This window comes from Erpetoichthys calabaricus, chromosome 2, assembly GCF_900747795.2.
Source record: "Erpetoichthys calabaricus chromosome 2, fErpCal1.3, whole genome shotgun sequence".
Lineage (NCBI taxonomy): Eukaryota > Metazoa > Chordata > Cladistia > Polypteriformes > Polypteridae > Erpetoichthys > Erpetoichthys calabaricus.
Window position 1 is genome coordinate 330,692,025 of NC_041395.2, and position 15,682 is coordinate 330,707,706.

At 38.8% G+C, this 15,682-nt stretch overlaps 1 protein-coding gene across 1 annotated transcript in view; it reads right to left on the bottom strand.

Annotated features, from left to right (window-relative positions):
* Positions 1-15,682, bottom strand: part of ptprja (protein tyrosine phosphatase receptor type Ja) — a 203,072-nt gene that overhangs the window by 104,100 nt on the left and 83,290 nt on the right. Inside the window, exon 5 of the mRNA XM_051922621.1 lies at positions 8,610-8,861. Coding sequence (XP_051778581.1) covers positions 8,610-8,861 — 252 coding nt within the window. The remainder of the gene's footprint in view (positions 1-8,609; positions 8,862-15,682) is intronic.

Genomic DNA, 15,682 nt, shown 5'->3' on the forward strand with positions numbered 1-15,682 from the left:
AATTTAGAATCGCCAATGCACCTAACCGGAGGAAACCCACGCAGACACGGGGAGAACATGCAAACTCCATGCAGGGAGGACCCGGGAAGCAAACCCAGGTCTCCTTACTGCGAGGTAGCAGCGCTACCACTGCACCACCATGCCACCCCCTGACAAATATATATTGTCAAAATTACATTCTACAATGTGCTTAAGTTGAAGTTAAGCTTCAAAAATCTGCACTATCTACATACTTGTGTATCTTCAGAAAATGGTTTATTGGTTTTGGGAAAATGAAAAGCAAGTATTAAGGTAACTTAGAAAGCATTTGATATAATGTTACACTATGCTAAGTCCTATATCTTTCTCCCTGGTCCTCTCAAGAAACTTTAGGTAGAGTTGTTCAATACATCTGATTATCCATTGCTACTACTATAACATTAAATGTTTATCTAGTTGACAAAATCAGATTGGCCATGATAACACTGGACCTGATGGCTGAGATAGTAAGTTTCCCAGCAATGTCATGCTTGTTGTCATCAAGACAGGGGAATCACACAGATAATTTCTGAATATGAGCCGAAGACCTCCAACCTTAAAACAGCACTCTAAACAAATCTAAATCAACACATTTCACTAAGCATCTTTTTGTCAGACATCTTCAAATTATTACTTCTGAATGACTAAACTTTAAATACATTCATTAACTTACAACTGAGATTTACATAATTTGTTAAATTATGACTACCTATGCATTTTTAAGATGAACAATGGGCACTACATTTATTCAAATGAAGACAACTTACAGAATAACAAACAATACTGTGTTTCATGATAATATTGCATTGGTCAAAACTAAAGACATTAAGAAATTTCTAACTGTTTTGAGCATGCTGTTCCACAATCCTTTAAAATATAACAAAGTCATTTAAAGCAGAAATAAAAATATCAATATAAATCACTTTAAGTTAATGAATATCCTTAAACATCTAAAAAACAAGTAAATGAAGTGAAAGCAGCATTACTGAATGTTATTTTTATAGAGGCAGTAGAATTCTAAATGAACAGACAAAACTCACGTGTATAGGGCTTCATGGTAACTTTACTTCCTTCAGTCTGATTGTCTAGTGCCACTGCAGTGACACTAAAAGTGTAGTAAGTTGCTGGTATTAAATCCATCACATTGATGTAGGAGCTGTTGGTCCATAATATCCTGCCAATCTCATCTACTTCTACTCTGTATGTTACAATGCCTCCATTTGATGGACTCCAGGAAAGGGATGCAGATGTGGTTGACACCATGACAGTGAGGTTTCCAACAGTGTCAGGCACTGTGCATGCAAGAAAGGGCCAATAAACAAAATTTTAAGATTTGCTAATGGAAAGTTCATTATACATATAGTATTCAATCAAGAAGACAGCATCCAACTGCAACTTGCCACATCATTTAACTGCAGCATTTCCTGCATACATCATGGAACTGCAGTTGATGAAAACCAAAATGGTCACTCAATCTGTACACTTCTCCCAGTTCCTGCAGTATTCAGCTTGACTGCAGTAACAGTGAATGCTCACACAGTCTACTGACAGGCATTAGATGGGTCACAATAAGAAACAAGCGAAATGTGTAAAAGACAGCTATATTGTACACCAGTTAAAGTCTGCATGTGATTCTGTCTCCACCTGGGATACAGGAAAGCATGATGGTTGTCGCTAAAAACAAGACGGTAAAATTCACTTCACTCTCAGGCTTGTTACAACCAAAGAAAAGGACAGTGAAGGCAAACAAAAATGAATAGTAAGTAAAACAGCTTATCAAACATGCAGTTGTGAATTATCAGCATGAAATAAATTGGGACAGTAACTCTAAAATAGCCACAAAAAGACGAATCACGTGACAAGCAAACATAACTATGTTTTGCCACCTTTTTCTAAATCATGTTTTCCTTTCATTTATACATTCTAAATCAATATTGCAGCTCCTTTCTGATAACAGACTGACTGAGTGTTAATTGCCTTACAAATATGACTTAAATATTAACTTAGCCTCAGTCACTCAAAAAAGCAGACACTTAAATGGCAAATCAATTTATTATTTAACCAATAATCGTGACTGTTTTTTTTAAATTTTTTAACATATTATGTTAAAGCACCAAGGTAGGGTGAAGTCTGTCTAGATTTAGTATTTTGTAATAATCAGGATAGAACTGAGGGTGTAGAGGTGATTGAACCACTAGTGTCACGTGACCAAGGTTATTATAGTTTTGCCTTTTTATATTAGTTTTTATTTCTATATTTTTTCTGACCTTACTAGGAAATTCAGTTTAGTTTTAGTTTTCCATCATTGTGTATTTTTAGCTTTAGTTTAGTTTTTATTTCGCAAAGACATTTCTATTTTATTTTTATATCTATTAGTTTCAGTTTTAGTTTTACTAATTATGGCATGGAACTCCTACGGAGTTTAGTTTGTGTCACAATCAGACAGAACTGTACACTTAACAGATTTGGATATGAATTTAATGTTAGTGGAAGCTTACTACACTACATGGTTTACTAGTTTGATAAAAACAAGCATAATCAAAACTAGATACTGAATATGAAAAATTTTACACAATTTTAAAATTTTTTAAATATTTTCTCATGAAAATCACGGGGGCTTTGAAGAACTGGGCTCTTAGACTTGAATCAGTGTGCAGACCCTACCTAGCTATATTGAGGGAAACAAAGAACAACAAGCATGTAGTATCAAGGTTAGGGGCAGTGAGTCTTGAATAGCCCAACATAAAGGAAAGTAAACTCATAATAAGCAGAGCAAGAGCAGGTAATAGGAGTACGGACAGGCATACAATGACAGAGACAGCATCAGAGATTAAGAACAATATATACATTGGCTAAACCTGTTTATCCAGGGCAGGATCACAGGAAACCTGGAGCCTACCGCAGCAGGTTTGGATGTAAGGCAGGAAAAATCCCTGGTATGCAATATGTATGATAAGGCTGATGTTAAGAACAAGAATATGATATTTCAACTATCTATTTTGAGAGAGAGAGAGAAAAACAATGAAAAAAGGGAGAGAAATATTTTAAAATATAATTCTGCTAATGGATTACTTTCACAATATCAGATATTTTGAGTTGTAAATATGAACTAAAAAAGATAAATTAATAAATATAGAATAAATACAAAAAAACATTAGTATGTTTAGTTATTCATCACTTGGCAGACTCTCTTTGCCTACCTACTTTTGTTTGTATTGCTTCATAGTTAAACAATGTTTTTAAAGCAAAAGTGATTGGTCAGCAACAATATACTGATGTATGATAACCTTGTCAGTCTCTCGATCAGTGCTGTTTTTATTTTCAAAAACCGGGAGTGGTCTCCCCTCGACATTCTTGTATACTCAGATATGGGGATGGATATTTGAGGAGTAAACCGCAAGACAATGATTATATTTTTATATTATGTACATTAAGGAACCATCAACAACAAATCAAATCAAATAAACAATATATTGAACAATTATTATAAAAGTAACGTTGAATAAATCTGTCTCAGGTAAAGTACCATTTCCAGTTGATGGATTTGGCCCAAAAGTTAATACAGATCTACAATTGTGGTGTAACAACCACATGCCGAATTTCATCCATCTATCTAGTTGCGTTTTTAAGTTATTGTGTTTACACACAGAGACACACGCAAACGCGCATGCACACACACAATTCCAAAAAACAGTATTTTTGGACTCTGGGAGGTCTAAAACATCAAGATTCATCAAAATATCGAGGTTGAATTTTTTCACGATTACTATACTTTCTCTGTACTTCGCATATGAGAAAGTAAAAATGATTTCTCCTGTGCGAAGTGGCAGGTGAATTGTTGTCAACAAAAACCAGTCACCTGAGAAATAAACTGAAATGTTACTCACTTGTGATTTTTCTGTCCATACGGTGAAGGTTTTGTTGACCAGCACATTCTGATTTCAGTCGTTTGAATTTCATCTTGATATGCAACAAGCGCAAAGAAAGGCAGCACATAAATCGCTTTCCATTTCACACGCTTTACGCAGCCGCATTCAGCTCGCTCTGTCAAATGCTGTGTGAACAGCTGCCCTCCGTCACTAGCCGCTCTTCACTGGATGAATATGTGCGGGCGGCTCGTGGTGGATGACTTTCTGTTTTAGAGTTAAAACTTATAAGGGTTGAAGACTGACTAACAATATTCATTCAAAAATGAAAACTAAAAATATTTTAGTAAATTATTATTTTATTTCAGTTAGTCTTTCCAGCTACTTTAATAGTTTCATTTAGTTTTAGTTTTTCATTTTGGTTTTTGTTAATTATTTTATTTCAGTTTATGAAAATGTTTTTTAAATAATAGTTTCAGTTTTGATTTTAGTTTTCATTAACTATAATAACCTTGCAAGTGACCATAATATAATACAATTCTCAGTGTTTTGAAAGAGAGTGCATGCAAAGACTAAAACTGTTAAGTTTAACTTTGGTACAGCATTTCTGAGCAGATGCGGCCAAGTCTACAGAGGATAGATTGGGGTAAGCTTTTAAGTGTGGAGACAGTTGAGGTGCAGTGGAACAGGTTTAAAAATGTTTTACATGTAATGCAGGTATATACCTAAATTTGGAATCAGTAGGAAATTTGTGAAAATTGATACATTTAATAAAGGGTTAAAAAAGAAGCTGTAAAGGAATAAGTAGGCATATGAATAAGTGAATAAGGCATATACGATGAATAACTCCAATGTGAGTTGTAGAGCGTATGAGAACATGACGGCAATCATTAGGAAGGATATTAGAGAGGCTAAAAGACAGTTATAGAGGAATATAACAGATAAGATGAAAGACGATCCAAAAAGATTCTTTCAGTATTTTAGTAGTAAATAAATAGTCCAGGAGTAGGTGAAGTGCATCATGAATAGTAAAGAGGAATTAAAAAATACAGGTAATGAAATAGCAGATGCTCTAAACCTTTCATTTCTCTGAGGTCTTCACAAGTGAGGAAGGAAATGGGACTACTAAGGAGGTACTGAGTGATTTAGAAGTTGTTAGAAATTGTAGAGGGAGATGTGCTGCTCAGATTAAATAGGCTGAAATCAACCAAATCTCCAGGACTGGGTAATACACAGTGTACCCTCAAGTTCTTAAGGAGGTTAGTGAGTACATACTGTATATAAACCCTTGACACCTATTTTATGAAGTCACTGCGCACTGTAGAAATTCCAAAGGACTGGAAAATGGCAAATATTATCCCGTTATATAAAAAAGGTAAGTGGGCAGCTCCAAGCAACTATAATCCAGCAATCTTAATGTGCATTACAGGAAAATTGATGGAAGGAATTATTAAGGATAAGATTGAGCAACACATGAGAAGAACAGTTCAGTTTTACTAAACATTTAGCATGGGTTCAGAAGAGGGAGGTCATGTATTACTAACACGATAGAATTCTATAAGGAAGCAAGAGAAGGATATGATCAAAGTGGAGGACATGATATTATTAATCTGGACTTCAGAAAGCATTTGTTATTGTGCCACATGAGAGGTTGCGCATCAAACTAAGCAAAGTGGCAGTTCATCACAGGAAGCAGAGGGTTATTGTGCAAGGAAACTTATTAGAATTGGATGATGTTAAGAGTGGTGTTCCTCAGGTGTCAGTGCTAGGGCCACTGCTATTTATAATATATATGATTTTGATAGGAATATAAGGAACAAGCTGGTTAAGTTTGCAGCTGATACCATGATAGGTTGATTGGCAAATAATCTGGAATCCGTTGAATCATTACAGAGGTATAAAGTGGTATACAGGCTTGAGCTGTTTTGTGGCAGATGAAATTTCATGTCAGTAAATGTAAATTATGAAACATAGGAAGTAAAAATGTTAGGTCTGAATACATAATTGGCAGTCAGAAAATCAAAAGTACACCTCATGAGAAGGATTTAGGAATCATAGTGGACTCTGCACTATCAACTGCCAGACAGTGTTCAGAAACCATTAAGAAGGCTAACAGAATGCCAGGTTATATAGCGCCTTGATGTGTGGAGTACAAGTCACAGGAGGTTCTGCTCAAGCTTTATAACACACTGGTGAGGCCTCATCTGGAGTATTGGGTGCAGTTTGGGTCTCCAGGCTACAAAAAGGACATAACAGCACTAAGTGCGACTAGGCTGAGTCCAGGGCTACAGGGGATGAATTATGAAGAAAGATTAAAAGAGCTGAGCCTTTACAGTTTAAGCAAAAAAAGATTAAGAGGAGACCGGATTGAAATGTTTAAAATTAGCAAGGAAATTAGTACAGTGAATTGAGACTGTTATCTTAAAATTAGTTTACCAAGAACATGGAGACACAGTTGAAAACTTATTAAGGGTAAAGTTTGCACAAGCATTAGGAAGTTTTTCTTTACAAAGAGAACCATAGATACTTGGAATAAGCTACCAAGTAGTGTGTAGGACTTTAGGGACCTTTAAAACTTGACTTGATGTTTTTTCGAAGAATTAAGTGGATAAGACTGGTGAGATTTGTTGAGCTGAATGGCCTGTTCTCGTCTAGGTTGTTCTAATGTTATACTGTGAAGCCGGGGTGATTTGTAATCACCAAGCTGCCAAGTATGCAGACTGAGGCACAGGATCATTAGCATTTGCACTAGTAGATACACAGGCAGATTTGTATCCAAAGGTGATGAGGTTACTTACCAGCCACTCATAGCGACCAAGACATGTTCTTGTATATATTGCATTCTACTTATGTTGTGGTATTGATTATATGAATGTGATTTCCTGTCTGTTATATCAAGGCAATTTGTAAAACACTTGAAATACTATTAGACTAAGCTGGGTCCACTTGTCTGCTCACTGATCCTGTGAAGAACCTCAAGGCATAGTTGTTCAATGTGGTGTTTCACATCACCCTTACCTTCCCTTAAAACCCAGTTTTTATCTGCGTATTATAAAGTTACTTAACAGCCACTCAAAGAGACAAAGACATATTCTTGTATATAGTATATTTATATATTCTAATCTATCTTACAATGTGTTGTTTGAAATTTTTGGTCTGTTTTTGGTAATGTACTGCTGTCACAATCCAAACACAGGGTCACAGGGGTCTGCTGGAGCCAATCCCAGCCAACACAGTGCACAAGGCAGGAACCAATCCCGGGCAGGGTGCCAGTCCACCGCGGACTGCTGTCACAAGTCTGACAAAGACTTACTAGCAAAAATTCCATTGTACAATGTGCACGTGGCGATAGGTTTGAAGTTGAACTTGAAGTGTCAACGCTTCCTATGTATTGTACTTTGTTTCTTCAAAGAATGATTAAATAGTTCTGACAAACCGAGAAGTAATTATCAAGGCAATTTGGCAAGAACTTGATAAAATTCTAAGATTATTCTACAACCTACATCTTGCTCAATACTACTTTTAAGGAACTCAAGGGATGAGAATTCAATGTAGTGTTTCACCTTCCTCTTACTTTCCCATATACAACACCATCTGCTGTAACATTACCAATACCAACACCATCTGCTGTAACATTACCAAGGCGGAGTGGTGGCTCTGAGGCTAGGGATCTGCACTGGCAATCGGAAGGTTGCCGGTTCGAACCCCGCAAATGCCAAAAGGGACTCTGCTCTGTTGGGCCCTTAAGCAAGGCCCTTAACCTGCAATTGCTAAGCACTTTGAGTAGTGAGAAAAGCGCTATATAAATGCAAAAAAAAAAAAAAAAGTACATTGTTAAGGGGGGCATACACCTTACAGATCTGCTAGAAAACTGTTCTGTAAAAGTTATTTTCAGGATTGGTCTAAGGAATAAATTTACTTTATTTTGTACTATACTTTTTGAATTGGCAGAACTCACATATTGTTTAATGGAAGCACTGTTTTTCTTACATCTGATTATCCAATGCTACTGCTACAACACAAAATGTATACCTAGTTGACAAAGTCAGATTGGTCATAACATAGGGTCTGATTATTCCAAACTACTTCCAGTTTTCATTAACACTACTGTGTCTGAGTCACTACAACCAATTGAACATTGACAGGCAACAGATAAGGATGCTGTTAAAGTTGTAATACTAAGGTTACAGATAATGCCATGCTTGTTGTGTGCAAAGTAAGGGGCAATGCACAGTATATTTAAGAATGTAAAGCAGCACCCTAAACAATCCTACATCAATGCATTGCACTAAAGATCTTTTTCTCAGACTTCCTCAGTTTATTTTCTGAGCAACTAAAATGGAAATACATTGTTTAAATGATCTCATAAATTATAACTACCCACTGTACGTATCAACATAATGAACACTGGGAACGATATTTACTTTAATGAAGACAATTTATAGAATAATAGTAAAAAAACGGAGTTTCACAATAATTTTACATATGGAAAAACCTATGTTGTGAAGAAATTCAAAACTGTTTTGAGTGTACTAAATCACAATGATTCCAAACTGAATAAAGTCAATTTAAAGCTGAAAAATAAATTCAATGCAAATTTTTGTATAACCACTTCAAGATAATGAATCTCCCGAACCATAAAAACAGAAAATATAGTGAAAACAGCATTACTGAATGTTATTTTTAAAGAGATGGCAGAATTCTACATGAACAGACAAAACTCACTTGTATACTTTGTGATGGTTGCATTACTTCCTTCAGTCTGATTATCTTGTGTCACTGCAGTGACAATGAACGTGTAGCTAGTCGCAGGGCTTAGATCAGTCACATTGATGAAGGAGCTGTTGGTCCAGAATATCTTATCAATATCCACTACTACTACTCTGTATGTTACATTCCCTCCATTTGGTGGATTCCAGGAAAGTGTTGCAGATGTGGTTGAAGCCATGACAGTAAGGTTCCCAACAGTGTCAGGGACTGTGCGTGCAAGATAAGAGGTGATAAACAAATTTTTAAGATTTGTTACATGGAAAGTTCAATATGCATGTGGTATTGAATCATTAAAAAACATCCAACTGCAATTTACAACAACATTTTTTACACCATTTGTTGCACATTTACCAGAACTTCAGTTGAAGATACCCATATGATCGGTCAACTTGTGCACTTCTTTTTCACTATTCTGCTTGACTGAATTGACAGAGAATGTAGACATTGTGTACCAACAGCCATTATATTGGTCACACAGAGAACCAAAGTATTTGTGAAAAAGATGCTTTAGTTATAATCTGTATCTGATTCTGTCTCTATCTGGAACACAGACAAGTTATAATTGTCGCTAAAAACAACAGTGAAATTCACATCACCATCAGATCTTTTCAAAAGAAGAAAGGAAAATAAAGACAATAGAAATGTAAGGTAAACAAACAGCTTATTAAACATGTAGCTTTGAAACAATAGAAAAAAAAATCAATGTATGAGCATGAAATAACATGGTGATACAAAGATAAAAGTCAGTTTTGCAATAATCGGTATAACATTGAAGAAAGCCTCTTGCACCTTCTTCAGGTGTTTCTAAGCTCATATTTGTTAACTATTAATTTGATGTTTTCTCTGTGCAAGAAACAGAGAGAAGACAGCAAGTCCCAAAAAGCTACAATAAGACATCTCAGTTGAGTCACAATTTTTTATCTAGACCATCAGTCTAATTGAATCACTCGCAGAGAAAACTGAACAAAGTGAACACAGAACTTGTACACACAACATGCTAAAGGTAATATAAATCCTTTGGTTTACTCAGTTTTATACATTCTACACCAATATTTCAGCTACTTTGTGACAGCACATTTTCTTAGTGTTACACTATAGAGTGATCCCCCGCCTATCGCGGAAGTTACGTTCCAGACCCATCAGCGATACGTGAAAATCCGCGATATAGAAAGAACATATAAATAAACATTTTTTTATAGTTTAAGCCTTAAAATACCCCTCCCACACGCTTTAAACACATGTAAACTTGTAATGGCGAGCGATGTCCGTGTAACGCTTTCCTTCTTGAAGCATATCCTGGAGTTATACCTTCTCCTCAATGGTCAAGGTGTTCCTCTGGCGCTTAGGCTTATTACTACCAGAAGGCTTAGATGATGCAGGACACTTGGGAGCCATCGTAGGGCTTAAAACAAAACGAAAAGTTCACAAAAAGTTTGCTCCCAACAATCGGACCAGAAGAAAGGTACACGATACGCAGAGAACTGAGATGCGTTGGGGACCCATACTCGCTGTTCTTGTGACATTACACCACGTTAGCAGCAGCCAAGAGAATGAAAATCCTGCTCTAATTGGTTGAGTCTCCTCTTTCAGCCAATAACGGGCCTTGTAAGAAATCATCTGGGTACTGTAACACGAAACTCTTTGTCTACCATAGTGACTGCTGAAAACTGTATGCTTTGTTATGAATTGGCTGCAAAGTATGCTACAGGTAGGATGTACTTATTGAATTTTTCCACGATATAGTGGAGGAGCGATAGCTGAACCACGATATAGCGGGGGATCACTGTACTTACAATTGTGACTTAAATATACATTTCAAATAAATTGAATTTAATATAAAATATTCATTCAGTTCTCATAAGATCTAAAAGTCATTTACATAATTAAAACACATGGTAAAAACAAAAACTGCTCTCTAGTTCACCATATCTGTTCTTATGCTCCCGTTTCCAAAGCTACTGGAAAGAAATACTGTGGAGGCAGTGTGATTGGTAAGCTCCAAAATGCCAAGTGTACTGACTGAAGGAAAGGATCATTAGCTTTTGAACTAGTAGATACACGGCTGTTTTTATCCACAGGTCGTAAAGTAACTTAACAGCCACTCACAGTGACCGAGACCTGTTCTTGTATATATTGTATTTATACATTGTGATCTGCTTATGTTGCTGTATTGATTGTATGTGGGGGTTTTTTTGTCCGTGTTAAGTATCAAGGCAATTTGGAAAGCACTTATATAATGTTAAGAGTATTCTAGATCGTCCAATTTACTCACTAGTCCTATCAAGAAACTCAAAGTACAGCTGTTCAATGTTGTGTTTCACCTTCCCATTACTTTCCTTTAAAACCCACTACATATCATAACTTTATCAATATACTTTATGTGCAGAAATTGTTAATTATTTGTTATGTATTTTTATACATCCGGCGCCGCCGAGAGTGGCAGCCTTTTCAGCAGCTCCGTGTATGACTGTATATGTATGTGTACTTTTCTACTTTTATTTTTCTATTTTTATTTATTGATCACTCCTATCACTTTATTTTATGTGGATTTGTTCCCTGGACACACTTACTTTTACAACGTGGGCATGGATTTTTACACGCAGAGACTCGCCTATTCAAGTACTCAACTTCGAGCGCTGAGAACAAATGCCAGTGCCGGTGTGGTTCCCTATTTGCCCGACGAGGTAAGAAGGCGGTATCGTGGCAGCAGAGCCGGCACTAAGCTAAAAATGAAGTGGCTTGCGAGAAAGTGGCGTTTTAAGCCTTCGGTGCCTTCTGTTATTCTGGGGAATGTGAACTCAATCTCAAATAAGATCGACGAACTGTCTGCGCTGGTGAAAAATGTCAGAACCTACAGAGAATGCAGTTTGTTGTGTTTCTGCAAAACGTGGCTAACTAACACCATCCCAGATGCTAATGTGGAGCTACCAGGGTTTAGCACAGTTAGAGCGGACAGAGACGCAAGTACCTGTGGGAAGCACAAAGGAGGAGGACTCGCTCTCTATGTTAATACACGGTGGTGTAACTCTGGACATGTTAAAGTCAAAATCTCCACTTGCTGCAGGGACATCGAACTGTTGGCCATAAGTCTGCGTCCCTATTACTTGCCCAGAGAGTTTGGACATGTCATTGTTGTCATCGTGTATATTCCTCCTCAGGCGGACGTGGAGCTAGCGAGTGACATCATCCATTCTGCTGTTGCTAAGTTACAAACACAGCACCCCGAGGCACTTGTGCTAATCGCTGGGGACTTTAACCATGTGACACTGGACAAAACATTACCTGCATTCTCCCAGTATGTGGACTGCAACACCCGGGGAAATAAGACTATTGATTTACTGTATGCAAACGTTAAAGACGCATACAGTGCCACCCCGCTGCCTGCGCTTGGGAAAGGAGATCATAACCTGGTTCTGCTTCAGCCTCACTACAAACCAAAAGTGAGAGTCCTACCTGTAACCAAACGATCATTCAGGAAGTGGACCCCGGAGACTGAGAATACTCTGAGACAATGTTTTGGAACTACAGACTGGGATATCCTGCAGGGATCACATAGTGAGAACATTGAGAAGGTTGTTGACTGCACTACTGACTACATCAACTTCTGTATGGACATTGTAGTTCCAGTAAGAACTGTACGCTGCTATGCTAACAACAAGCCATGGATTACAAGTGACATCAAGGGCCTTTTGAACCAGAAGAAAAGGGCCTTTAAAGACGGTGATCAGCATGAGCTCAAGCGCGTGCAGAAGGAACTCCGAGTCCAGCTCAGGGCGGCGAAGGAGCAGTACAGGAGAAAGCTGGAGCAGAAGTTGCAGAACAACAGCATGAAGGAAGTGTGGGATGGGATGAAGATCATCACTGGCTGCAGCTCGAAGCGGGGTACCACCATCGAGAGAGACGTGAAGAGAGCAAACCAAATGAACATCTTCTTTAACAAGTTTGACCACCCTAACCCACTCTCACCTCGGAGTACTGCACTCTCTACACATCCTTCTGCTGATACCAATATAGGAGAGACATCCCCACCCACAATTACAGCAGCTCAAGTGAGCAGAGAGCTGAGGAAATTTCGTGCCAGCAAAGCAGCAGGTCCAGATGGAGTATCGCCACGACTGCTGAAGGTCTGTGCATCAGAGCTAGGGGGTCCTCTACAGCGCATTTTCAACTTGAGCCTGGAACAGGGGAAAGTCCCGAGGCTTTGGAAAACATCTTGCATCACCCCAGTCCCAAAGGTATCACGTCCTGGTGAGCTGAATGCCTTCCGGCCTGTCGCTCTAACATCACATGTGATGAAGACCATGGAGCGGCTGCTGCTTCACCACCTGAGGCCACAGGTCCAACACGCCCTCGACCCTCTGCAGTTCGCATACCAGGAGAAGGTGGGAGCGGAAGATGCCATCATCTATATGCTACATCGATCCCTCTCCCACTTGGACAGAGGCAGTGGCGCTGTAAGAATTATGTTTCTAGACTTCTCTAGCGCATTCAACACCATCCAATCTCTGCTCCTTAGGGACAAGCTGACAGAGATGGGAGTAGATTCATACCTGGTGGCATGGATCGTGGACTATCTTACAAACAGACCTCAGTATGTGCGTCTCGGGAATTGCAGATCTGACATTGTGGTCAGCAACACAGGAGTGCCGCAGGGGACTGTACTTTCTCCGGTCCTGTTCAGCCTATATACATCGGACTTCCAATATAACTCGGAGTCCTGCCACGTGCAAAAGTTTGCTGACGACACTGCTATCGTGGGCTGCATCAGGAGTGGGCAGGACGAGGAGTATAGAAACCTCATCAAGGACTTTGTTAAATGGTGCGACTTAAACCACCTACAACTGAACACCAGCAAAACCAAGGAACTGGTGGTGGATTTTAGGAGACCCAGGCCCCTCATGGACCCCGTGATCATCAGAGGTGACTGTGTGCAGAGGGTGCAGACCTATAAATACCTGGGAGTGCAGCTGGACGATAAATTGGACTGGACTGCCAATACTGATTCTCTGTGTAAGAAAGGACAGAGCCGCCTGTACTTCCTCAGAAGACTGGCATCCTTCAACATCTGCAGTAAGATGCTGCAGATGTTCTATCAGATGGTTGTGGCAAGTGCCCTCTTCTACGCAGTGGTGTGCTGGGGAGGCAGCATTAAGAAGAAAGATGCCTCACGCCTGGACAAACTGGTGAGGAAGGCAGGCTCTATTGTTGGCATAGAGCTGGACGGTTTGACATCCGTAGCAGAGCAACGGGCACTCAGCAGGCTCCTATCAATTATGGAGAATCCACTACATCCATTAAACAGTGTCATCTCCAGACAGAGGAGCTGTTTCAGCGACAGACTGCTGTCACTGTCCTGCTCCACTGACAGACTGAGAAGATCATTCCTCCCCCAAACTATGCGACTCTTCAATTCCACCAGAGGGGGTAAACGTTGAACATTATTCAAGTTATTGTCTGTTTTTTACCTGCATTTTTTATTACTCTTTAATTTAATATTTGTTGCTGCTGGAGTATGTGAATTTCCCCCTGGGATTAATAAAGTATCTATCTATCTATCTATCTATCTATCTATCTATCTATCTATCTATCTATCTATCTATCTATCTATCTATCTATCTATCTATCTATCTATCTATCTATCTATCTATCTATCTATCTATCTATCTATCTATCTATCTATCTATCTAAGTAGGGCAGACTCCTTAGGGCCAGATTCTACTTCACACTCAGAACGTTTATGCACACACATTATGGCTGCCTTTTTGCCATTTTGCAAAGGTGTTTTCATCATTTAAAACAGATCTTGAAATATCATCAAAAACCTATGCAAAAACTGTTACAGAGTTGTAATTACAGTGGTGTGAAAAACTATTTGCCCCCTTCCTGATTTCTTATTCTTTTGCATGTTTGTCACACAAAATGTTTCTGATCATCAAACACATTTAACCATTAGTCAAATATAACACAAATAAACACAAAATGCAGTTTGTAAATGATGGTTTTTATTATTTAGGGAGAAAAAAAATCCAAACCTACATGGCCCTGTGTGAAAAAGTAATTGCCCCCTTGTTAAAAAATAACCTAACTGTGGTGTATCACACCTGAGTTCAATTTCCGTAGCCACCCCCAGGCCTGATTACTGCCACACCTGTTTCAATCAAGAAATCACTTAAATAGGAGCTGCCTGACACAGAGAAGTAGACCAAAAGCACCTCAAAAGCTAGACATCATGCCAAGATCCAAAGAAATTCAGGAACAAATGAGAACAAAAGTAATTGAGATCTATCAGTATGGTAAAGGTTATAAAGCCATTTCTAAAGCTTTGGGACTCCAGCGAACCACAGTGAGAGCCATTATCCACAAATGGCAAAAACATGGAACAGTGGTGAACCTTCCCAGGAGTGGCCGGCCGACCAAAATTACCCCAAGAGCGCAGAGACGACTCATCCGAGAGGTCACAAAAGACCCAAGGACAACGTCTAAAGAACTGCAGGCCTCACTTGCCTCAATTAAGGTCAGTGTTCACGACTCCACCATAAGAAAGAGACTGGGCAAAAACGGCCTGCGTGGCAGATTTCCAAGACGCAAACCACTGTTAAGCAAAAAGAACATTAGGGCTCGTCTCAATTTTGCTAAGAAACATCTCAATGATTGCCAAGACTTTTGGGAAAATACCTTGTGGACTGATGAGACAAAAGTTGAACTTTTTGGAAGGCAAATGTCCCGTTACATCTGGCGTAAAAGGAACACAGCATTTCAGAAAAAGAACATCATACCAACAGTAAAATATGGTGGTGGTAGTGTGATGGTCTGGGGTTGTTTTGCTGCTTCAGGACCTGGAAGGCTTGCTGTGATAGATGGAACCATGAATTCTACTGTCTACCAAAAAATCCTGAAGGAGAATGTCCGGCCATCTGTTCGTCAACTCAAGCTGAAGCGATCTTTGGTGCTGCAACAGGACAATGACCCAAAACACACCAGCAAATCCACCTCTGAATGGCTGAAGAAAAACAAAATGAAGACTTTGG